General features: G+C 41.5%; 1 protein-coding gene across 3 annotated transcripts in view; it reads right to left on the bottom strand.

The window, feature by feature from the left end:
* Positions 1-23,170: 23,170 nt before the first annotated feature.
* The window catches only part of LOC129767802 (paired box protein Pax-6-like), a 170,373-nt gene continuing 166,600 nt past the window's right edge, over positions 23,171-26,943 (bottom strand). The window contains exons 4-6 of one of the 3 annotated variants that reach the window (XM_055769009.1): positions 24,262-24,564; positions 24,012-24,196; positions 23,171-23,952 (exon numbers count right to left, since the gene is read on the bottom strand). In XM_055769009.1, the coding sequence (XP_055624984.1) occupies positions 23,353-23,952; positions 24,012-24,196; positions 24,262-24,564 (1,088 nt within the window). In that variant the 3' untranslated portion in view covers positions 23,171-23,352. The remainder of the gene's footprint in view (positions 23,953-24,011; positions 24,197-24,261; positions 24,565-26,943) is intronic. The other 2 variants (XM_055769010.1, XM_055769011.1) reach the window with 2 other exon arrangements.

Here is a 26,943-nt window from a genome sequence, read left to right as displayed (position 1 = left end):
CATCGAGATGTAGGAGAAACCTTGGATCCTTATTGGAGTAAACAGAGAAGGATAAATGCGTTTTACGACTAAATACAGTTTTGCTAGGATCTAGATTTGTTCGAAACGAATACATCCTGACGTTCGAGAGCTACATCTTTTTTTTATCCCATTTGTTTATTTTAGGCTCATTAGCATTTTAGCTGTAACAGAGCCGAATTTCAATCGTGTACATGTCATATGTTTATCATATCTATAAACAGCACATTACATAGTTGTCATCTTTCGGGGTAAGAGTATTTCTTCTGTTCTTCCATTATCCAGTTAGATCACCGGGCAGCGGAGACAGTGGACCTAGTTGCAAAACCGGCCAACTCCAAAAAGAAAAAAAAATACCGGAAAGACCATTTTCTGTTGCATCATGCCACCTGTTTGGCAGCACATCCTGATTTTCAAACGCGTGTTTTATAGGGAATTGATCGATATTGGTGCTGTTTCTCACTACCAATAAGTGGAAAAATGTATCAAAGGTCTAAAAATCCGAAAAAACGAGTTTCTCAAACTTGTGGAGTTGGTCGGTTTTGCAACTAGGCGACACATATGATCATTGTTGTGTTATTAATAGAACAGCTTAATAGAACAAAGCTTTGCTTACTGCTCGTGAACAGTGTCCACAATGCCCACACGTTTGTATTCATTATGAATTTTAAAATCGGGTTCGATTCACCGATGACATGTGTCGTCGCATAAATTTATGGTTACATATTTTATTCGGACTCAGTTTTCTGCCGTCCACGTCAATCTACTCCAAATATTTAGTTAAAACATTCTCAATTCTAAACACTTTACACCCTTTGTCTTCGCAATGGCCCAATCATCACCTGCTTGTGCTGCGCACTTTTTGCTCCCATTCCTTCTGTTCCTCTTGCAAACATCGAATCTTCCGGAGGCTCCGGACGCATCCTACCGCGGCGGACGATGATGGTTATTATGCGTTATCGATATTGATTTTTAAAACCCCCATAATGTATAATCTTATCGCAATCCGCCAATCGGCGAACTATCTCTGGAGAGCCCAGAAGTAAGAGCGTCAGCGATGTGTTTAGCTAATTCGCTACCGGAGGGCAGATCAGTGGCCTCCCGAAAATTGACGGGTATTATTTTATGTGTACGCAAAGCATCTGCCGGTTGCTGGTTTAGGTTGGCTTCTAAACATGCATGCGAAAAAGAAACAAATGATGGACGGAAGATGGCACGAGACACGACACAGTGCGGCATAACGTTCAAACCCTATTTGGTGTTTGGGGATGCGAAGAGGGCCCCCAAAAATGTGGTTTTGCTGCTGCTTTGAGGCTAATAAGCGATTAATTTCATTTTACGAAACAAAGCGGCGGTTAGGAGGGAAGATTAGCATAAGACGGTTCATGATTATTACGGGTACGCGGCAAACGACTTAGCTAAACCGCCCCAAATTGTGATTGATGATATCTTCCGGTGTGCTGGACATGTTTATTATACGGCCCCAGAAACAACAGCCCGAGACCGGTGGTCTATTTGTGCGCTCGAGCTTGAGTGTAATGTGGAAAAATTTCGTCATCCGACTGGTAGCTGCCGCAAAAGTAATCCTGCTTTGCCTCAAATCTATAATTAGGGGCAGATTCCAAGAAAGCAAAGAAAAAAGAAGAAAAGCAAATCTGCCATCTCAAAATAGAACTCCTTAACCTATCCAAGGCTCAACCAAAAGCCGATTAGTGGTTCGTTTTCCCAAACGAGCTGCCGTGAAAGTTTATCGATTTCTGAAATGAATTATTATAAATCAATGATTTAGCAATAAAATACCGAAACCGCGCGAGTGATGATTACAATATTTAATGAGGCGTTATTATCGATTCCCAATTGGATTTCTGCCCCTCGGTTCGACCCGAGAAGGGGGCGGTCAGGTTCGTTGATTTCTTTCACCCGCAACCGAACCAATATCTTTTATATTATCTGCCAGCTCATGCTGCCTTCTTTTTTTTTTTTGTATGTTGCGTTATGTTCGCTGCCGTCTCGCTCTATCGCAGCCTCCTTCCAGTTTGCTTCCACACTTTTGCTACCTTCACACCACTCTCTGGACCGTCAGCATATTGTGTATATTTGCCCTGTAAAACGATTATAAACAGTCATTTATTAGGCGTTAGGCTCGAGCCTGTGTGTGCCCAGTAAGCTTAACTAACCGAACCGGGTACGGATTCTGCTCTGCCCCTTTTCCCACCGGAGCCCACCGAACAATGCGATGATTATTATTGAGGAGAAGTCGATTAACTATCGATCTCCCGAAAGCCAACAACAATCGGGACAAAACGAGATGATATTGAGATGGATGCCGGGATCGTTAACGGGGGGGAAGCCGTGTCTCAACGCAGTCTACGAAGACTTCTCACCTGGGGAACGGCGGTTTCGATGAGAAAGAATGCGCTGCCAGAATGGGAGCACGAAATATCCTAATGATGAACAGTGATTGAACGCGGCGCGGAGAGATGCAAGAGGATCTTGATAATTACACGATCAGGGTTCGATTGCACGATTGGGATTTGGGGAGTTCGACCTATCTAAAATTAATATCACCAACACCTTGTTCGCCGAGGCCGAGAGCTCAGAGCGGCCACTCAAAAGAGCTTCATCGCTCCGAGCCAAGCTGCTTAACGGGGTGTGAAATATTTTTACTGCCCATAGCGCCGCGGTGACTCGCCGGAATAAGGTGCCAGTTAACGAGAGCAGATAAAAAGTAATCTTTCTTTGGGGGTATTTTTCGAATGACGCGTTTTGAGTCACAAAATGAACAGAATCTCGCTCTAAAAAATTTCAGATTAAAACGTTCGATGTTCACAAGTGTTTCGCACTCCATAAAAGTGGAATTTGAGAAATTTGAATTAATTCGTTTGAAAAGACCTTATTCTGCTAACTTCACGCGGTGGTGAGATCCAATGCATTGGGTGTGACACAAATCTGAATATTTGTATTCGAATCTGATGTTTGAAAATTTCAGTATTCATTATAACGCCTGATCGAATCTATTTGTAGAAAACGTCATATTCATTTTACGATCTTTATCATACAGGGTTTTCCATTTCGGGCTTCCGAAAGTATACAGCCCTGCGCTGACAACCGTTTGACATAGCTGTCAACCAAAGCGTCATATCGTTAGTTGAATGTTTGCCATTTTACAATATGGATCGTTTTAGCATCGCACAACGTGTTAATTTTGTTAAATTATACTGTTTACACAAGATATAAGCAGAGAAGATTCAGAATAAGATAGGTGCAATAATAGTATTGATACGTGGGATATTAATAGGAAGTTAGCTAGGTTATTCAAGTAGGGTTAGACCTCGGCTATCATAGCGACGGCGATAGCTGAATATCCCCGCCTGTGTATACCGTACCTGAACGTACCTGAAACGGAATGAGCGTAAATGAAAAATTGTAAAGCGCTATTTGAATCTCTCTCTTTACGCGCTCATTGATAAATAGCGCACGTGAGCGATGTTAGAGTTAGTAGTGCTAGAATTTCAGCCATTGTGAGCACTGGTCGGTCACCGAAAATCGGCCAACTTTAAATGTAATTTTTGTATAGTTTTAAGAATAGTAGAAAAGAAGAAAGCATTGTTTAAGTAAACTTTTGTGTGTCTAATAAAATTGTGCTATGGTATTGTCACTTTACGTGCCTCAAGGGCCTCAACTGACCCCTATTCAAATTGAAAAGTATTCAAATTGAAAAGAAAGTGCAATTACTGCAGTTTGTGGAAAAGGGTACTGTCACAGATTCGGTAACCCTTCATCGGAAAACCTTTTGGAAAGGCGTGAATAGTGGTTACAATTCGCAACATCTATCTATCTATCTATATATATATATATATATATATATATATATATATATATATATATATATATATATATATATATATATATATATATATATATATATATATATATATATATATATATATATATATATATATATATATATATATATATATATATATATATATAAAAATGGAGTGATGTCTGTCTGTCTGTCTGATTCTTATAGACTCGGAAACTACTGAACCGATCGACATGAAAATTGGTATGTAGGGGTTTTTGGGGCCGGGGAAGGTTTTCGTGATATTTTGAGACCCCTCCCCCCTGAAACACAAATTTCTGCATTACTCGGAAATTAACCAAGCAAACGAAACCAAAGTTGGCATGTGAAAGTTTTAGGGTGCAATAAATGTTTCTATGATGGTTAGACAGTCCTTACCCCACTCAAAGGGGGGGCTGCCATACAAATGAAACACAAATTTCTGCATTACTCGAGAATTAATCAAGCAAATGAAACCAAATTTGGCATGTGGAGGTTTTAGGATGCAATAAATGTTTCTATGGTGATAAAATACTCCTTCCCCCTCTCTTAGAGGGGGCTGCCATACAAATGAAACACAATTTTTTGCATTACTCGAAAATTAATCAATCAAACGAAACCATAGTTGGCATGTGAAAGTTTTAGGGTGCAATAAATGTTTCTATGATAGTTAGACAGTCCTTCCCCCACTCAAAGGGGGGGCTGCCATACAAATGAAACACAAATTTCTGCATTACTCGAGAATTAATCAAGCAAATGAAACCAAATTTGGCATGTGGAGGTTTTAGGATGCAATAAATGTTTCTATGGTGATAAAATACTCCTTCCCCCTCTCTTAGAGGGGGCTGCCATACAAATGAAACACAATTTTTTGCATTACTCGAAAATTAATCAATCAAACGAAACCATAGTTGGCATGTGAAAGTTTTAGGGTGCAATAAATGTTTCTATGATAGTTAGACAGTCCTTCCCCCACTCAAAGGGGGGGCTGCCATACAAATGAAACACAAATTTCTGCATTACTCGAGAATTAATCAAGCAAATGAAATCAAATTTGGCATGTGGAGGTTTTAGGATGCAATAAATGTTTCTATGGTGTTAAGATACTCCTTCCCCCTCTCTTAGAGGGGGCTGCCGTACAAATGAAACACAAATTTTTGCATTACCCGAGAATTAATCAAGCAAATTAAACCAAATTAGGTATATGGAAACTTTAGGGTGCAATGAATGTTTCTATGGTGGTTAGATACCCCTCCCCCCTCTCTTAGGGGTGGCTGCCATACAAATAAAACACAAATTTCTGCATTACTCGAGAATTAATCAAGTAAATGGACGGGACGAAGTTTGCCGGGTTAGCTAGTATACTATAAAAATGATGAAAAACCGGCAAATGTTTTTCGAGCATTACGGACGGATTTTGGTCGTCATGGACGGCCTACAGAGCACACAATCGCTAATGTAGTGCGTAAATTCGAACAAACTGGATCCGTAGCGGATATTGTGAAACCTGTGCATCATCGTAATGTACGTTCGGCCGAAAATATTGCTGCTGTTGCTGCCAGTGTGGAGGATGACCCGAATGTTTCGATTCCACGGCGTGCTCAGCAATTGGGCTTGTCAAACACATCATTGTGGCGAATTTTGCATTTGGACTTGCACCTACATCCATATTAAGTCCAACTGGTACACAAATTAGAGCGTGGTGACAATGGAATGCGTTGGGCATACGTCGATTGGGTGCACGGACAACAGCAGCAAAATGCTGAATTTTCGCATCAAATTTTCTTCAGCGATGAGACACATTTCGAGCTCGGTGGCTATGTGAACACCCAATATTTGCGTATATGGGGCTCAGAAAATCCACACGTGATTGTTGAGAGGCCATTGCATCCGCCAAAAGTCACTGTTTGGTGCGCATTATGGTCTGGTGGAGTCATCGGGCCGTATTTCTTTGAAAATGGCGAGACGGTAACTGTGAATGGTGAGCGCTATGGCGCATGTTAACCGATTTTTTTTGCCACAAATTGAATATATGGATATGGATGACATGTGGTTTCAGCAGGACGGGGCCACGTGCCACACAACACGACCGAACATGGCCATATTGCGAACAAAATTTGAGGGACGCATAATTTCGCGTTTTGGTGATGCCAATTGGCCGTCCAGATCATGCGATTTGAACACGCTGGACTTTTTTTTGTGGGGTTATACGAAAGACCGTGTCTATGCCAACTCTCCGCAAACATGAACATTTGAAAGACAACATTCGTGAAGTTATGACAGAGATACCGCCCCATATGTGCCGAAAAATCATCGAAAATTACCTGTTCCGGATCAAGGTGAGCGATGAAGCCCTAGGTGGACATTTGAATGATGTTGTATTTCACACATAATGGCATAAACCAAACTTTAATTTGAAATAAAAGTTTCATCGAAATTCGAATTCTAAGTTTATTTTATTTCAATTTACTTTCGGAATTTAAAGTTGGAAAACCCTTTAGAATCATATTACTTGAACAATACACCCAGGTTATGTACCTCGCGGGGGATACGTACCTCGTAAGAGAACCGCGTTAATTGGAAAATCCGCATAAAAAACCGCGTTAATTCGAAAATCCGCGTAAAAATCATGTCACCTAATGATAAATATCAAATGGAACTGCGTAGAACGGAAGTAAAAAGTTGAGTGTTGCTCGTTTACGAAAACGCCTAGTTTTTTCCTGTTGGACCGTCCAGAGCTAAGTAGACAGGGAAAGACATTCTCGAATCACTGCCCGTAAAAACCTCGTCCCGTTATCCAACACCTAAAATCCACATAAGAATCGTGATAAGGTGCGGCACTAATTTCCTTCATAAGCGCTTAGCTCCGTTACAAGCACTAATTATCGTAATATGCTCTGAGGAAACATAAGAGAAAAATGTGAGCTAAGGGGGAGATGTTATATTGCACTTTTCCAATTAACCGCGTTAATGGGAAAATCCGCGTAAAAAAAACCGCTTTAAATGGAAAATCCGCGTAAAAAAAACCTCGTAAAAAAACGAGCAAAAAAACCGCGTAAAAAACCTGGGTGTATACCAAACTTTTCAAACCAATGTTAGTAGCGAAGAGATCTCCTTGGTTGGTTCGTCTATGATTAGGGAGAAATTCTATAACATTTTCATCAGTTTGAACATACATTCATTTAACACTAGATAGACTGAAATTTCGTATATACCTAGATTGCTCAAAAGCAGTCAAAATGCCTGCATTGCAAAAGAATAACTAATGTGTAAAGAAATTCGTTTTAAATAAATTTCCTATGTTGTTTTATATTATTTACAGTTATAAGATAAGTTCTAAGTAAAGATAAGTAAAAAAAATCACTTGGGAATGAAATGAAACATTATTGTTTTGACATCTTTCACAAATATTATTAGTTTTATTGTTGCACCAACGTTGGATTTCACAAATTTTGCGTTTATTAGAATGGGTTGCAATTATTCTGTCTTGCAGCTCTGTATTCGGCGGAAAGCGTTTCTGCTAATTGGCACAGGAACTCTTCCGTTGATTAGACATATACTTTGTAAACCTGCATATGACTTCTGACGGAAATAATTGCTCATCAACTATTATATTTTTGTTGATGAGCGGTCCAATTCTATGTTTTAATAAGTTTACCGCAATGTTATTGGAATAGCTTTGCTGTAGTACTCGAACAGACTCTCAACTTTTTTTCTTTTCTTTTATTCAATGTTTTTTTAGTCTCTACTCTCTACTCTCTACTCTTTATTCTCTACTATCTACTCTGTACTCTCTCTACTCTCTACTCTCTCTACTCTCTCTACTTTCTCTTCTCTCTACTCTCTCAACTTTCTCTTTCAACTCTCTACTCTCTACTTTCTCTACTCTTTACTCTCTACTCTCTCTACTCTCTACTCTGTACTCTCGCTTGCTACTCTAGTAGTACTCTCTATTCTCACCTCTCTGCTTTCTACTCTACTCTCTCGACTCTCTACTCTCTTTACTCTCTACTCTCTCTACTCTCCCTACTCTCTCTACTCTCTACTCTTTACTCTCCCTATTCTCTCTACTCTCTACTCTTTACTCTCTACTCTCTACTCTCTCTACTCTCTCTTTCAACTCTCTGCTCTCTACTTTCTCTACTCTCTACTCTCTCTACTCTCTCTTTCAACTCTCTGCTCTCTACTTTCTCTACTCTCTAATCTCTACTCTCTCTACTCTCTACTCTGTACTCTCTTTACTCTCTACTCTCTACTCTCTACTCTGTACTCTCTACTTTTTACTCTCTACTCCCTATTCTCTACTCTCTACTCTCTACTCTCTACACGCTACTTTCTACTCTCTACTCTCTACTCTCTATTCGCTTCTCTAAAAAAACGCACAAACAAACACATACACGCACATGCACGCACATGCACGCACAAACGAACACATGCACACACGCAGACGCACACAGTCTCACACAGAAAAAAAAATCGCAGCTACTGACAGCTCACTCTCTCACACTGTTTTTGTGTACATCAACCAACCAACTAACCAAAACACACACTCCCGCACACGCAAACGCACACACAAACACATACACGCGCACGGTCTCACACACATAACACATGCCAACGCGCACACTCTCTCACACAAAAAACACATCGCAGCTGCTCACTGCTCACTCTTTCATTCTGTTTCTGTTTACCTCGAGAATACGACCATTTACGACGACTGCGCTTTTTTTTAACGATTCTATTTATAGTAAGATAACAAGCCTGACTATTTTCAATGAACATATCCCATAATTCTGAAAACAAGGCAATTTTCTTTGTTTGTAGGTGTAGGTTCTACGTCCAACATTTTTCTAAAAAAATGGAACTACTTTTGTGAGTATAAATAAACCAGTTTTATGTTTTATTTTGCCATGTAAGTTTCACGAGCATATAAAACCCCAATATATGCACGTATTTCCGATATTACTGCTGTCCAATCGCTCTTCAAAACTCGACAGCCTTCTTCTTCTTCTATGCATTTTTAAAATGTTTGATAATATTTTCATCTATGGGGGTTTCCGTAGCCACATTGGTTGCGCGTTCGCTTAGTAAGCGATCGATCGTGAGTTCAAAACTCAGGACCCTCATTGACCACCTTTGTGTTGTTACGGAATAGCTACGTCCACGCAACAATCATCAGCGATGGAGATCGATCCACGGTCGAAATAAGATCGATTCATCCATACAACTACTCTGCTCTGCAAGACACATCGGGCTGCTGTTCTATAAATAACTCAACAATGATCAATCAACTGTCTCCGCTGTCCGGTGGTCCAACTGGATAATGGAAGAACAGAAAGAATACTCTTACGCCTAAATGGCTACTGTGTGAATGTACCATATGTAATGGTATAGAAGGAATACTGGCGAATGACAACTACTGTGTAATGTGCTAATTATAGATATGATAACCATGTGATATGTACACGATTAAAATTCGGCTCTGTTACATCTAAAATGCTAATGAGCCTTAAATAAATAAATGGGATAAAAAAAATTTCATCTATTATCAACAAGAATGCTCTGATAAGAGTATTTAACATAATGTTCGTTTTTGCGCAGCCTGACGACTCTTTCACACTCTTGAAAGTAGATCGTAGCCTTCCAGGAATATCACCTTCGGCAAATTTTAACCACAAACCATCGGTATCATCATCACTAATTAGAATCCTACACCATAATTGAAGACACTTTCATGTTCATCATTGGTGATCGACTATTCATCGCTATCTTCAGTGTCAGATGTTTCACTTTGAATATAATTCGCTTTATTCTCAGATGGTGGTTCAGAATTTGTTGTATCTCATTCTATATCGGAACAATGTTCATTTTTCAATAACTCAGTTCTATTTCATATTCATTTCCTGAATTTATGGGTCAAACGCACATATTTAGATGCATGAAGATTCTAACAACAAGGGCTACTTTAGCTTTAGAAAATTTGCGTCTTATCTATTATTAATAAACGCATTTATGTGTTGTACAAAAAGTCACAATATTCTGAAACACTTGTGTCATTGAATACATAGTTGTTTTTCTTATTGAAATTTCAAAGCAGTCAAAATGACTTCCTTGGGCAATCTAGTGTGATTAAACTTGGAAAAAAAACTACCCAAAATATTAGGCTGTCAAAAAAGTCCTGCGGTATTTTTTTTTGAATTTTCATTTGTTCATAAAATTAGTTACAATCATCTGTTTTAAGTCAAATATGCGCCGTTTTGTTCGATGACTTGTTCCCAACGAGATGCCAACTTCATAATACCCCTGTTATAGAAGCTCGCTTCCTTATTGGCAAAAAAAACTCGGATAGCCAATTTTCACAGGCCTCTTTTGTGGCTAACTTCTGACTACCTAGCTCGTTCGCCATGGACAAAAACAGGTTGTAGTCACTTGGTGCAAGGTCCGGACTATACGGCGGATGCAAAAGAACCTCCCATCCGAGCTCCCGGAGCTTCTGGCGCGTCACCAAAGAAGTGTGTGGCCTGGCGTAGTTCTGATGAAAGACAATGCGGCCTCTGTTTATAAAAGATGGCCACTTCTTCATGAGTGCTACCCTCAAGCGGTCCAGTTGTTGGCAGTACAGGTCCGAATTGAGCGTTTGGCCATAGCAGCTCATAATAGATTATTCCTTGACAATCCCACCAAACACACAGCAGAACCTTCCTGGCCGTTAATGAGGGCTTGGCCACCGTCTGAGCCGCTTCAGCGGGCTTCGACCACGACCGTTTGCGCTTCACGTTGTCGTAAGTGACCCACTTTTCATCGCCAGTCACCATCCGCTTCAGAAACGGGTCGATTTTGTTGCGATTCAGCAGCGATTCACATGCGTCGATACGGTCAAAGATGTTTTTTTGCGTCAACGTGTGTGGCACCCATACATCGAGCTTCTTTGTGAATCCAAGCTTCTTCAAATGGTTAATAACGGTTTGATGACTTATCCTCAGCTCTTGGCCGATGCTACTATGCCGGTCTTTCTCGGCTAATTCGGCGATTTTGTCGCAATTTTCGACGACAGGCCTTCCGGAGCGTGGCGCATCTTCGACGACCTCTACACCAGAACGAAAACGTTGAAACCATCGTTGTGCGGTGGAAATGGAAACTATATCGGGTCCAGAAACTGCACAAATTTTATTGGCAGCTTGAGATGCATTTTTGCCTTTGTCATAGTAGTACTGTAAAATATGTTGGATTTTCTCTTTATTTTGCTCCATATTTGCGACACTATAACTCACGAACGACTTAACCAAACAAAATTTCACCTTAACATTGAAAGATAACATTTATCCTTGAAATAAGTCATATTTAAAGTATTAAAAAAAATATTTTTTTCCGAAATGTTGTCGATATTGCAAAATTAAGAAAGAAAGAAGTTGGGTTTCAAAGAACTTACTGTAGAGCGGCTAGAGAGTCTCAAAAATTCATAGAAAAAAATCTAGTTTAATATAAATTTTTAGGATAAAATTAATAACATATTAAAAATTATTAACTTTTAAGTTTTTCACTTCCAATTAAAATCCACTAATTTAGTTGTTCTACTAATATATCCTGTACTCATTTTTTTTATTACACAAATGAAAGTATTACAATCGTCTTCCGTAGCGTACTTTTTAATGTAGAGCCAGTTTGAAGCAAAAGGGTCCGAAACGAAAAAAAAAATTCTATAATATCATTGTTGAAATTCTAACATATGCGTAGAAGGATTTTTTTCATCAAATATCACCTATCACCTTCTGAGAGAATCTGGATAAATTTATTTTTTTCATGTGAGAAAAGTGTTTTCTGACTTTAAGGGGATGAATCAGAAAACAAATTCCTCTTTTATATTCAAAAAACCAAAAATAAATGCAAAAAAAAAAACAATGAAAACATTTATTTTTTGACTCGATTATATACAGTGAAAAGAAATCAAAAACTGTATATAATCCAGTACGTCCTGCAATACATTTTGTAAAATTTATAGTGGCGATTTGTAATTTTGGTTCTACATAAATTCATATATATCCGGAATGATATAGGCAACCGAGAGAACTCCTCTAGAAACAATCGCAAGGGACACTATTGAACTCGCATGGATTTGTGTACATGTGTTCGTAGGCGTTCATCTAACAATCAGACGATGGCGACTAAGGCGCCCAAAATGGATTTTTTAGGGTCATGTGATTAGAATAATTTTGTAATTATCCTGTTCAAAGCTGCAGGCGAATAACTGAAGAAACTTAAAACTTTTATAATTCAAGATATCATCATCACCAAACCACCTCGTCAAATGAACGTTTAAGTACAAAGCAGACATGCCAACCTACCAGTTTTTTCAGGATTTCTCAGACTTTTAGGTACGTTCCCTGATATCCTGACAAAAACTCAATTTTTCCTTCTTCCTTTTTCAGAAATGATCCAGATTTCTCCTGATTTTTGAACTTTTTACTTTATCGGTATGAAAATTATCCGTAAAAATATACTAAGATCCCTGTTTCGAGACTTTTCAAAACAGTTTGTTATTTGTTTGTTTACTGTTCATCTGGGATACTTTACACCATGGAAGCTGGTCCATTCAAAAGAGTGCTAGATAATTTCATGTAACCATAATTTCTGACGAATTTAAGAAATAACCAAATTACCTTAAAGGGTGTGTCACATCAAATTGCATCACGGAAAAAACGCTGTAGAAATTCGCCCAGTAGACCGATCCTTTTGAAAATTTTAGACAGTAAAATAAAAACTATTAAACAACTTTTGGCATTTTCTTTTTATTCATACTTCGAGCCCAAGCCCGTATGCTCGCACCTTCTTCTTTACCCCATCAATAAGGTTCTGTACAACGTCAGGTTGTATTTTTTTTTGAACAGAAATCCATTTTCTCTTGAAGTCCGTCTCCGGTTTGACAATTTTTGGGTTCTTCCGGAGGGCCTGCTTCATAATTGCCCAATATTTCTCTATTGGGCGAAGCTCCGGCGCGTTGGGCGGGTTCATTTCCTTTGGCACGAAGGTGACCCCGTTGGCTTCGTACCACTCCAACACGTCCTTTGAATAGTGGCACGAAGCGAGATCCGGCCAGAAGATGGTCGGGCCCTCGTGCTGCTTCAATAGTGGTAGTAAGCGCTACTGTAGGCACTCCTTAAGGTAAACCTGCCCGTTTACCGTGCCGGTCATCACGAAGGGGGCGCTCCGCTTTCCGCAAGAGCAGATCGCTTGCCACACCATGTACTTTTTGGCAAACTTGGATAGTTTCTGCTTGCGAATCTCCTCCGGAACGCTGAATTTGTCCTCTGCGGAGAAGAACAACAGGCCCGGCAGCTGACGAAAGTCCGCTTTGACGTAGGTTTCGTCGTCCATTACCAGGCAATGCGGCTTCGTCAGCATTTCGGTGTACAGCTTCCGGGCTCGCGTCTTCCCCACCATGTTTTGCCTTTCGTCGCGGTTAGGAGCCTTCTGAACCTTGTATGTACGCAGGCCCTCCCGCTGCTTGGTCCGCTGGACGAATGAACTAGACAAATTCAGCTTATTGGCGACATCCCGGACCGAACTTCTCGGATCACGTCTAAACTGCTTAACTACGCGCTTGTGATCTTTTTCACTGACGGAGCATCCATTTTTGCCGTTCTTCACCTTCCGGTCGATGGTTAGGTTCTCGAAGTATCGTTTTAGTACTCTGCTGACCGTGGATTGGTCGATTCCCAGCATCTTACCGATGTTCCGATGTGACAACTCCGGATTCTCGAAATGAGTGCGCAGGATTAATTCACGACGCTCTTTTTCGTTCGACGACATTTTTCCAAATTTACGAAAAATTGACAGTGAAGCATGGCCATCGTGATCTATACTCTCTTATCTGATTATAAGCGAAAGCTGAAGATATAATTCCTAAAAATTAAATTTCTAAAGCGTTTTTTCCGTGATGCAATTTGATGTGACACACGCTTTATATGATGTGTATGTACGAGTAGCCGAGTAGTAGTAGTTATTGATAAAGGAGTATGTTCAGGGCATAATATTACCCAAGAGAAACTTTTTGGTTTCAAAGTCAAGATAATAAGATTTGACATGAAATTTACGATTGTGCTACATTGACCCGAAAGACATTCATCCGAAACGTATATCGTTCGACGCTTGCTAACGCTCGGACCTTACTGAAGGATCGTCTCCTATGTTTCAAACTAACCAAGCAATCGGTGGAACACAGATTTGCTCGCGAGATGTCGCCGCTTCCGACTGCGGGTCTGCGGTCGACTCAGATTGCGTCACTTTGGTGGCTTGGGGCTGTCTCGGTTCCTTATCCTCGTTAGATGGGGATTTCGCCCCTATTACACTGACCCCAGAATGAATGTTATTAGGAAACGTTGAATTCATAACAAAAATTGCGCTGCTGTGGCGTTAATACGTAAGTACCATTTTGTTTTTACCAATTTTTTTCACTGTTCTAAGACTGTTAGGAACGCCCCTTGTCAGCGAGCACATTTCTAGAATATCACCGTCATTGAAATTGACAGATGATGGATTGTTGAGTAGATTGGTCAAGATATATTGTTTTACCGATTGAATTCAGTTTTGTTCCAAAGTTCCCCAAGAATTGAACTCAAGTGCTCGATATTTAAATTTATTAGTTTATACAGTTTTGTTAAAGTAATTATATAGCAAATCCATCCACTGATACTTGCTTAACCGATATTTGTTGAAGTGAGTTGAATATGAATAGCTGGAACTTGCGTTGGAGATATAATAAATTTATTGTTCTAACGGGTAGCAGTTAGGTTAAGTACATTGTACTAAACGCCTTTACATTGTGAATTACTACTATTTATTATGTATTATTTATAATTCCTACTTATAATAAAAGATTTAGGGTTTGCTCAAATTAACATTTCGATAGATTGGATAATTTACTCCGAGCTAAACGACGAACAAATTATCAAGCGTAAGTCGCATACAAACTTATTAAACCAAATTCTAAATTGTAAAATTCCTATGAGAAATTTAAACGCGAAGTACAAATAAACTTGATTGAAAAGGTTCGGAAACGACATTCTTTTTGTTGCATAAGAATAAGGACATTCATGCTTTATATGTTTCATGTTGAAATTACCTACTTAATTTTCGAAAAAGTATTCCAAAGCTATGGTTCATTTCTAAATGATCTCTCCACCTTAACCCTTTATACTACCGTGGAAACTAAGCAAGCTATCGACTCAAAATTCAGAGAACACAATTCTTACGTAAGGAAGAAAATAAACCATTAAAACAGTTGAAAAAATTGTTGGCAATATAGTTGCCACTGCCCTATAAAGGGTTAGAGAGCATTACAAGCAAATATGTAAAGAAGACGGCATGTTTATTGTACCTACACTAATTTTTAAAAAATGAATCAGTGATCTCCCGCATCATTTTTAAATTTTCTTTTTACAATTTTGCATTTTGTTGCGTGTTTTTGTTACTTTTGCTGTATGCAGATCCGACTGATAACTCATAACCTGATTTGTCGGATTTTTTTCTTTTCTCAATCGGGTAAATGTCACACAACCCAAATTAACATCAAATGACATATTCCAAGTAGATTCAATTTTGATGGTGAGATTATATTAAATACTAGCTGACCCGGCAAACTTCGTCCCGCCCAAAATTTGTTTTTTGCTATCAATACCTTCAAACATTCACGTTTTCTTACTATGAGCAAGTTCATGGATCCAATCGCAGAAATGTTCATCGATTGATCTTCTAATCGACCCCTTCGAATTTACCTTTTACTATAAAATTCATAGTATTTCTAACAAAACTCATCATTATAATATCAGATTATTTTCAGACACAATTCTCGTTCAAGATTTTTCAACCACTTGTAAATAACATGTTTCTCCGTTACATGGAATAAATGTTTTATACAGAAAAAAAAGATAGAATAAAGACAGCCCTAAATCGGACAATTCCTTCCTCGAGCTCTGCTCTTATCAACACATTCGGCGATACTTTTTTATTGGTATAGATAGAAGAAGATATAGGAGTGCGTTTCATCACATCAAAATCCATTTCCAGTTTCGAACAAAGATCAATTTCGCTAGCGCAAACGTCAAATGGACTAACAGCACTGTCACTATGTAATTGTAGAACATATGGGAATTTATTTTCCGAATTTTCCCTTTTTCCTTCAGAGTTTTCCGAAAATTTTCAATTGTCATGTTTGATTGGAATATTTTTGGTTGAAATATGTGTAATATTTTTATGGAACCCCCTCTCCATCCCAGAGGAGGGAGGGGTGTCATACCATCATAGAAACATTACTCATACCCAAAAAGCCACACATCCCAAATTGTGCTTGATTAGTTCTCGTAAAAACATTTCTTGCACCCTAAAACCTCCACATGCAAAATTTGGTTTCATTTGCTTGATTGATTCTCGAGTAATGCAAAAATTTGTATGGCAGTCTCCTCTTAGAGAAGGGGGTGGAGAGTCTAACCATCACAAAAACATTTATTGCATCCTAAAACCTCCACATGCCAAATTTCGTTTCATTTGCTCGATTAATTCTCGAGTAAGGCAGAAATTTGTGTTTCATTTGTACGGCTGCATTTTCAAACATTTTCTGGGAGGATAGAGTTTTTAAGCTGCGAGGAAGATGACGAAAGATGGTAGATCAACATAATATGAAAGTAGAATGTAGAATAACATCAAATATATGACGAATTTCATGCCAACTCGTCTTAAGAGTTGGCAGCACCATCTCAGATAGCAGTGAAACGTTGTGGGTGTAAACACATGGGTCTTTCAAGCAATTTTGCTTACTTGAAATATTAGAGTACTTTTTGATAAGGGTTGGTAAATGACTGGACTAAGCGTACCATCGGTACTTCGCGTACCTGCAGGCATAAAATAGACCCCATTCGTGGTCCTTAGCTTCCTGTCCAGTAACTCCTATCCCTACCTCCCCGTGGTACCGGCTGGGGTACGAGTAACCATAGTGAAGATCGGGTAACCAACCCCGGTGGGATCTTGGTCGTATGCTGACAGGGAAGGGGGCCTATCCGAGCGTCTGATCCCCATGTTAGGGGCGGCTGATCACTGTCTTCGTGCCAGCGGGGACTCTAAAAAGAGCTGTGCACGACGGTCCTCCGGCGAGACAGGGGGTTGGTGCAGGCCCTGCAAGCCATCCGTAAAAATAAAACGCACAAGAAAATTCACAAAGAAATTCGAGACAGGACAATCGGACTAGACCTACGCAAAGAACACGGACTAGAGATTGGAAACTCGGAACATGGAACTGCAAGTCTCTCAATTTTCTTGCGAGTACCCGAATTCTTTCGGAAATATTGAGAGCCCGCAATTTCAACATCGTAGCGCTGCAGGAGGTGTGCTGGAAAGGTTCGATGGTGCGGTCGTTCCATGGTGGATATACCATCTATCAGAGCTGCGGCAACACACACGAGCTGGGTACAACTTTCATCGTGATGGGGGAGATGCAAAAACGGGTGATTGGTTGGTGGCCGATCAATGAAAGGATGTGCAGATTGAGGATGAGAGGCCACTTCTTCAATATCAGCATTATCAACGTCCACAGCCCCCATCTAGCTAGCACCGATGACGATAAAGAAGAATTCTACGCGCAGCTAGAGCGTGAATACGATCGCTGCCCAAAACACGACATCAAAATCGTCATCGGTGATTTGAACGCTCAGGTCGGCCAGGAGGAGGAATTCAGACCGGTAATTGGTAGGTTCAGCGCCCATCAGCGAACCAACGAAAACGGCCTAAGACTTATCGACTTCACTGCCTCTAAGAACATGGCCATACGTAGCACCTTCTTCCAGCACAGCCTCCAATACCGTTACACCTGGAGATCACCACAGCAAACAGAAACACAAATTGACCACGTTTTGATCGACGGTCGGCACTTCTCGGATATCATCGACGTCAGAACCTATCGTGGCGCTAACATCGATTCAGACCACTACCTGGTGATGGTCAAACTGCGTTCTAAACTGTCAGTCGTCAATAACATAAGACACCAGCGCTCACCACGGTACCACTTACGACGACTACAGGAGCCGAACTTTGCCGCAACATTCTCGCAGCGTCTTGAAGCTGCGTTACCGGGGGTAGACGAACTGGATGCTCTTCCCCTCGATGAATGCTGGAACTCCTTAAAATCAGCAATTAGCAGCACAGCAGAGACCGTCATCGGGTATGAACAACGAGGACAACGGAACGAATGGTTTGACGACGAGTGCCGAGCGCTCCTGAACGAGAAGGATGCAGCACGCGCAGCCATGCTGCAACGAGCGACTCGACAAAACGTGGAACGATACAGACTGAAACGAAGGCAGCAAACACATCTCTTTCGGGAAAAAAAGCGCCGCCTGGAAGAGAAAGAGTGTGAGGAGATGGAGCTGCTTTATCGTTCTCGAGAATCGCGGAAGTTCTTGAAGAAACTAAACGCCTCGCACAAAGGCTTTCTGCCGCGGGCCGAAATGTGCAGAAACAAGGAAGGAGGCATCTTGACGAACGAACGCGAGGTGATCGAAAGGTGGAGGCAGCACTACGATGAACACCTGAACAGCGCGCAGACAGGAGACCTAGACGGCGTTGAGGAGGACTACACCGGTGCAATGAGCAACGACGACGTACCACCCCCGACGATGGGTGAAGTTCAGGAGGCCATTAATCAGCTCAAGAACCACAAAGCAGCTGGTAAGGATGGCCTCGTAGCGGAGCTCTTCAAGGGAGGTCCGAGAAAACTTGTAGAGTGTATGCACCGGTTGATAGTCAGGATCTGGGACACAGAACAGCTACCGGAGGAGTGGAAGGACGGGGTAATCTGCCCCATCTATAAAAAAGGCGACAAGTTGGATTGTGGGAACTATCGTGCCATCACAATCCTGAATGGTGCCTACAAAATTTTGTCTCAGATCCTCTTCCGCCGCCTATCGCCAATAGTAAGTAGATTTGTGGGAAGTTATCAGGCCGGATTCATGCCCGGTTGCTCGACGACGGACCAGATTTTTACACTGTGGCAGATCCTCCAAAAGTGCCGCGAGTATCAGGTCCCTACACACCACATCTTCGTCGACTTCAAGGCCGCATATGATACAATCGACCGACGACAGCTATGGAGGATCATGGACGAACACGGCTTTCCCCGAAAGCTGACAAGACTGATTCAGGCAACGATGAACGGTGTGCGGTGCAGTGTGCGGATCTCAGGTGAGCTGTCGGAATCATTTGAGACTCACAGGGGACTTCGACAAGGCGATGGAATCTCCTGTCTGCTCTTCAACGTGGCGCTGGAAGGTGTTATGCGGAGAGCGGGCTTCAACATGCGGGGCACGATTTTCAACAAGTCTAGTCAGTTTATCTGCTTCGCCGACGACGTGGACATAATCGGAAGAACACATGCGACGGTAGCCGACTTGTATACCCGACTGAAACACGAAGCAGGGCTGATTGGGCTTGGGATCAATGCATCTAAGACTAAATACATGCTAGCTGGAGGGACTGATCGCAACAGAGTTCTTCTCGGTAGTAGTGTTGTGATCGACGGCGACGAGCTCGAGGTGGTAGAGGAATTTGTCTACCTTGGCTCGTTGATAACAACTGACAACAACAACAGCCGTGAAATTCGAAGACACATTGTCAATGGAAGTCGTGCCTACTATGGGCTCCGCAAATCCTTGAGGTCCAACAAACTCCGACCCCGTACGAAGTGTACCATGTACAAATCCCTAATTCGACCGGTTATTCTCTATGGGCACGAAGCATGGACGATGCTTGAAGAGGACTCACAAGCGCTTGGAGTTTTCGAACGCCGAGTGCTCAGAACAATATACGGTGGTGTACAGGAAAGCGGAGTATGGAGAAGGAGAATGAACCACGAACTGGCGCAACTCTACGGCGAACCCAGCATTCAGAAAGTCGCCAAGGCTGGACGAGTGCGATGGGCAGGGCATGTTGCAAGATTGCCGGACAGCAGCCCTGCAAAGATGGTGTTCGCATCGAATCCGGTAGGAACAAGAAGGAGAGGAGCCCAGCGAGCGAGGTGGTTGGACCAGGTGGAGCAGGACTTTGGCAAGAATCGGTGCAGCCGGGAGTTGGAGAACTGCAGCCATGGATCGGGATTATTGGCGAAAAATTGTGGAGAAGATCTAATCTCTCAATGGGATGTAGTATCATTATAAATCAAATAAATAAATTGACAAGGGCCAAACATTTTTCTTGATTTTTTACGAAACTCAAAAACTACAATACCTGCAAAATTCTGATCAAAGGATGAAATGTAGGAAATTGTTTAATTTTTCATAAAAAAATATCAAAATTTGTTTCAAAAAAAGTTCGCTCAAAAAATTCATTTGAAAAATTGAAAAAGCACTTTTTAAAAATCTGAAAAAAAAATATAAAAATAGCCCTTACAATTTCGAAGAAGTCCTCCATACAGAGGAAGATGGGCACTTTTACAGGAAGAAAGTTTATCTAACAACTTTTTGATGTTTTCTTTGAAAAAATTACAACTAATTACAATAATTAATTTTGTTTAAAGTCAAGATAGCGATATAGTGTATTCGACAAAGCTTTAGATCTCATTAAAATATGAACTTTCGTCGAAGACGTCAACTTTCTATTTTTTTACAATTTCTGGAACATACAGCATTTTTGTATGGAGAACCCTGAAAAAATAATACTTTACTCTTTACATTTTTGTGTGAATTCTCGCGTTTGTCATGTTCTTGACATGTTTCTAAATAGAAAAAAGCTTGAAGAGCATGTAAATCGCGATAATTTGTACATAAAACTGTCACGAATTAAACATTTATAATAATTTCTGAAAGAAAAACATGAAAAAGTTGTTGTTGGAAAAACCTTTTCCCTGTAAAAGTGCCCATCTTTCGATGTGACTTGTTGGAAATTGTATGAGCTATTCATACCTATTTTTTTTAGAATTTTAAAATAACATGTTTTCGAGAAAAATGAATTTTAATTTCCAAATATTTTCAATGATTTTTTGTTCAAAAATATGCCTGATATTTTTTAATGGAAACATAAATAGTTTCCTACATTTCATTCTTTAAGCAACATTATGTGGAACTTATAGAAAATAATTAGGCAAGGCAGTTAGTAGTTATCACACCCCTTCCTCCATTAATCTTGGGCATTGATGAGAGTAAAATAAAATCGTGAGGCACTTCCATTATTAGTTGTTTTATCATATACTTACGATTTTATTTGACTCTCAGCAATGCCCAAGTTTCACGAAGGAAGGGGTATGATAATTACTAACTGCAGCTTGCCTAATTATTTTCTAGCTTTTATAGCCCCGATTATCCGCGAAAGCGAGTTCCATAATAATTCTATGGAGTTTCCCGAAATTTGTCAGTGAGAAGTAGGCACTTGCTTATTTCTTTTCTTTTTTCTGTATTGATAAGACATAGTTTCCATGCCGAAATATTTTCATTCCGTGTTTGAAACGCATTTTTGGTCCATTATTTTGTTATTCGCGGTGTCCTTGCCAGACTATTTCGTGGATAATGGGGGTTCTACTGTATATCTCATCGTTGAGAATAATTCGTTAGAAGCGCATGAAGGAAATGGAAGTGCAAATCATTTTGTGCTAGCGCATTTTTGAACGACCATATAATCAAAAATTGAGTAAAATGTGTGCTAGTTAGTAGAACTATTCGATTTGTTTTGTCTGTTTTCTTATAGCTTCCGTGAAATATGAAAAAGTTCCCAAATAGTACCATAAATTCCCACATCAATGGAACCGTTCGGATCATATTTATTAACACAAAAAGGCACCAATTTTTCAATGTTTTTCAAACTCTTTATCTTCCGTCGTCAAAATAAATTTCATTACTTACGCTAATAACACGGACTTTCGTCTTCGATTTACTACGGCGATCATCACTGGTTGGTTTTTTATTTTCCATTATTAATTTATATTCTCTGCCTACGGTTTTCCCTTTTTTTTTGCTTTACTGCCTCTTTCTCCACTCAGTTCGTTCCATCTTATCGCTAAATAAAATACATAATTTAATTAACTTAACACTTTGTATCTGCATGCATGTGTGTGTGTGTCTGTGTGTGGATGTTTGTTTTACTACTTTTTTTTCTTATCGTTTGCTATCTCACTTAGTTTCCCCTTTCGTTCGGCAGAGGAAACATTATCCACGCCCAACATCATCTCCATCATCGTCATTATTATTGTTATCATCATCGTGTGGAATAGCTTGCGTGTTTCGCGATAGCGATACGTGTTTACATTCTCATTATTTACCACTAGTAGTACTTGTTTGTTTTGTTTTGTTTTGTTAGTTTGTGATCTTTTCTCACCCCCCTTTTTTCGTCTAGTTTGTCATGTATGCTACAAGAAGGAACCCTACCCTATGCCGGGGTTTTCTGTTTGCCTCTGTTTCGTCTGCTGCTACCTAACCCTAATTAAGATAAATTATAACTTTCCGATATCTTCTTTCTGTCGCTATAGTTTCATTTTTGTCTTTGTGTGCTCTCTCTCGCGGCTGCTGCGTGCGCGAGAGTGCGGCGAAAGAGAGAGAGGGTGCGTTCAAAATTCGACTTGATGTGATTTTTTAAATTTTAATTTCATTTTAAATTGTTCCCGAACCTTCCTCGTTTGCTCTGCAAGATTCGGGGCGTTTGGTCGGGAGCGATCGTAAATTTCGAGCGAGTATTCTTTTGTTCGCGTGCAGGAAAGGGGTTCGTGTTTTACGGTGTGATTTTTTGTTTTGTTTTTGTTTGGTTGGAAGCCTGCGAGGTAGAAGGGAACAAAGTTGCGCGAATTGAGACGGGTCCGAAGAATGGAATTCGTTTTGGCGGGCTAATGACGCGCTCACGCAAGGCTTTAAGTTCGGGACGCGATGGAAGATGTGGTGAAACGTGCGTGTTTGAAAGTGTTTCTTTATTTTGCGGGGAATTTAAACCAGATGTGAGCAATGTTTGTCGACCCAGAATAAACCTGGGCCCCAAAAATGATTGCGAGGTATTCAAGAAACATTTTCTATTCTACCGAGAAGCACAATCAGTGAGCCATCATGGCGCCGCAAGTCTCTCCCCCTATCCATTGATGACGTTAGAAATAAGGTTATGTTCCCCTCGTGCAATGCGCCATACTTTCTGTGCTTGCAGGGGTGTGATTCGCTGCCATAACTGCACCAACTCAGTCATGATTCGATTTCTGAACAACAACAAAAAAAAAACGAGGGGTAATCGTGTTTGCGCCCGGGAAAGGATATTTAATTTCTAAGGTTTCCTGCTCGCTCGCATTTTTTTCATTTTCGCTCGACCAGCGGCCATCTTTCGACCAGAGCGGCTAGGGTCGGAATAACGAGGGGGAAACGGAAGGTTGAGTGAAAGATATCTAAATTGCACCGTTAGTTAGTGTTGCACGCGCGCTCTAGGGATGTGGGTGGAATATATCGTAGTATTTACATAATTGTTTTAGTGCTGAGTACTACCGGTCCTTAATGCCGTTCGTGTTTGGTGAGCTGCAGGGGTGTGGTCGTGGTGGAGCTTTCGCCATTCCTGCTCGACACCTCGATGTCCGTGTCGTCGTCGTCGTCGTGTACGTTAATTTCCTCGTCCGAATCGCTGGGCACAGGACTAGCCGAGGGGTTCGAGGAACAGCTAGCCGCGGTGGCGGCATACGAGCGGGATAGGCCGGCGAAGAGTGCCGCCGCGGATGTGGGTACGAGGGACCGGAACGCACTATGCTCACCGCCCATTAATAATGGAGTTGATGCTGTGACTAATGATGCCGCTTGAGCTGCCGCTACTGCCGCTGCCGCCGCTTGGGCCTGGGGGGATGCTCCCGCTCCCAGACCCGCCGGCGAGGTTGACTGGTTTTGGTGGTGGGCTCCCGTGAGGCCCGACAGGTGGTGCACCGCTGTGGCCGAGGTGGATCCCGTGGATCCCGGCGGTGGTGGGGAGCCAGGGGTGAAAGCGGAACTTGCCGCCGCCGCCGCCGCTGCTGCTGCCGCTCGGGAACTCGGGGAACCGGACCTTTTTAAAAGATTCATTCTTTGATGACGTCGCCATTTCGCCCGTCTGTTGGAAAACCAAACCTAGTAGTTCAAGTTATAGTATTAGTAAGACACTTATCACTAGGGTCTTGGCTACTAACCTGAACGCGGGCTTCACTCAGCGAGGTCCTCGACGCCAGACGCTCCCTCGTGCTGACACACGGATAGTGGGACTTGTCGAACTCCTTCTCCAGCTCCTCGAGCTGCTCGGGGGTGAAGGTGGTCCTATTCCGTCTAAACTTTGGTTGATCTCCGTCCAGGCTGTTCGAGTCTTCACCCTCAATATCTGGAATCGCAAAAAATGCCACCCATTACCAAAAACTCGCTCTCGCACGACCAACAATCATTTACCAAACTCACCAATCAGTCGGTTCCCATCCGGACTTCCGAGCGTGTCGTGCGAACCGGATCCGGGCGATCCGATCGTTGCCGGAGTCGAATTGCTGCTACTGCCCGGTGGTGTCATGCCCTGCATCGATTGTCCCGGCCACAGATGGGCTGGCGTCGGCCACGGGAAACCTCCGTAAGGTGGCGGTGGGTAGAGTCCGTAACCGGCGGCTCGAGCGAATTCCGCCGCCGCCCGTTCTGCCGCGCGGTTACGCAGAATCCGGTTGATCGAGGATACCGACGGTGCGGTCGCGTTGGTACAGACGCCTGTAACACGAGAGAACGTAGGAAAATGAACCCGATGAGTACATTCATCAGTGCTTTCGGAACAGGATGCGAACGGGTGTGTGTATGTGTGCATGTTATCGCTGCCGCTGCGAGCGGAACCAAACTAGTTTATTTATTGCGTTATTAATAATATTTATACGCGTATTAATCAGTGATTTATTGCCGATCTGGGATGCGAAAAGTGCGCGCTTGGAGCGCACGACTTGGGAACCTGTTGCTGTTGACATCTCGCCTCTGCTACCTTTACAGAGGGGGATTAGTGCAATTTTTCATCCGCCGTTCGAAAGAGTTCACAAACCGATTAGCAGCGTGAGTTGTTTCTCTCCGTAACGTGTGTTGGAGATTTTGAAGACACAGAAAACGAACAGAAATTAGCCCAGCGTCTAATCAAGCGACCAATTTTGACTCCGTTCACCCTTCCGGGCTAATGCGTCCATTAGCGCCGAGCAGCGCAAACGCTAAGTGACTTGTTTAAGCATTTTACGGCTCACTTAACCCCCGAAAACGAAAAAAAAAATCAGCAGTCGTGCGCAAAACGCGCAAGCCTTCTTTCCTGGCGGGAATCGAATTAGGCGAACGCTCAAGAAACCTGAAATCCCTTCCCAAACCCCGAGAGCGAAACGCGAAACAAAAGAATGTGTTAGAAGTGTCATATTATAATCATCCGTGCTCATTGGCTCGGATAATACTTGGAAAAAATTCGAGAGAGCGAGAAAACACGTCTTCGAAGCCGTTCTTTGTTTCTCGCTCAGGTTCGTCTCCTGTCGTTGTCAAAATCGGAAAAAGAGAACGAGCAAGAGAGAGAGAGAGGTGCACGAAAAAGAGCCCCTCAACCCCTCAATCTCATTTAGCTAATTTGATGTGTATAATTCCCGTGTTTACATTTTGTAGCCTTCGCTCGGACGCGGTTATTGTTGTTGTTGTTTTCGTGGAATTCGGGAGAAGTTTAGGAATTTGTTGGTGAACTTCTTCGCCAGTGACAGTGACAGTGACAGTTTAGTGAGGGCCACCGTCGGCGGCCCGGTGGATGATTACCGGCGTTTGCCAGATTAAGGTATTCATTTCGATTTGGATAAAACCTTTTCTCGAGTGGCATTAGCGGGGTGTCATTGTCAGGTAGGCTTCCGTGAGTGGATAAGTGATGGGTGATCGGTGCGTGACGGGTGGAATGGGTTCTTTGTCCGATGGTTGTGATATTTTAATCTCATTCCACGATGACGGCCCTCGTGTAGGTTAAACGGGTGAGTGACGGGATTTTGATTGGATTTTTTCTACTTCAGATTAAGTCGTTAGAGAAAGTGATCTGTTTATCGGAGAAATTTTCTGATTCTACGGCCATAAAGCCCTAGCTCGGAATGTGTTTTCGAAAGAACTACTGTGGTAGTCAAAGATTTGATATCAAATGATTCGTTTAGCTAACCTCGGTTCAGCTTGATACCGTGAACATTCAGACATTGAATCAATTACACGCGGAATCGCATCAAAACTATCGATTCTTTTCCAACTTCCTCCGATTCGAAACTCATAAATTAGAAAAAAATTAAAGTGGGCATGTCTAAAGGCTGATTTAGACGATGCCAGTCAGCGCTCCAGTTGAAGTATCCAGTGAATAGAGAACAGACACTCTGTTCAAGTTAGAGGCCAATTACTTGTTCGATACTGGTACAAGTAACTTGGACAGAGTGTCTGTTCTCTGTTCACTGGATACTTCAACTAGAGCGCTGACTGGCATCGTCTAAATCAGCTTTAATAGGTGTCATTATCATTGCAAACATATACAATTGCTCAACTAACAGCGTACCGAAAATAATCTATCTTCACGTAAATACAGTTCAGCATGTATTGTTTACATATTACATATTGTTGTTTGACGTTGTACAGTTGCCAGACCGACAGTAACGCAAAAAAGCGCCCCTAAGATATCGTACGAAAAATAATAGGAGGTTGTGTCCCAGACACGACCGCATTGTTGGCGTAGGACTACGTTGTTATTTCATTCAATTCGCTATACTTCGGATATTATTTTAGAATGCTGCGAAATTTTAGAAATTACAGTTTGGTAGGGTTTTTTGGTCGCCCTGAAATGGTTTTTTTTGTAGAATCAATCGACCAGAAGCGGAGGGTCTACTCCAACAATTTCGTATAAAGGAGGAACTTACAAATAAAGCTAAAAAAGAACTGAAAACATGCCAACAAGTATGTTTTCCACAGCAATGGCGGCAAAGCGCCCAACACGGCGTCGAAATATTTTTGGAACATGGTCAATAAAGTTATGTTTTATGGAAAATTTATTTTATTAAAAAATCTTTTGTATTTTTTCTATCGCCGTCCGAAAATTGTTCAAATTTTTATGCAAAC

This window comes from Toxorhynchites rutilus, chromosome 2 (assembly GCF_029784135.1).
Source record: "Toxorhynchites rutilus septentrionalis strain SRP chromosome 2, ASM2978413v1, whole genome shotgun sequence".
Lineage (NCBI taxonomy): Eukaryota > Metazoa > Arthropoda > Insecta > Diptera > Culicidae > Toxorhynchites > Toxorhynchites rutilus.
The sequence above is the reverse complement of the archived record's forward strand: the minus strand, read 5'-3'. Positions and strand labels throughout refer to the sequence as shown.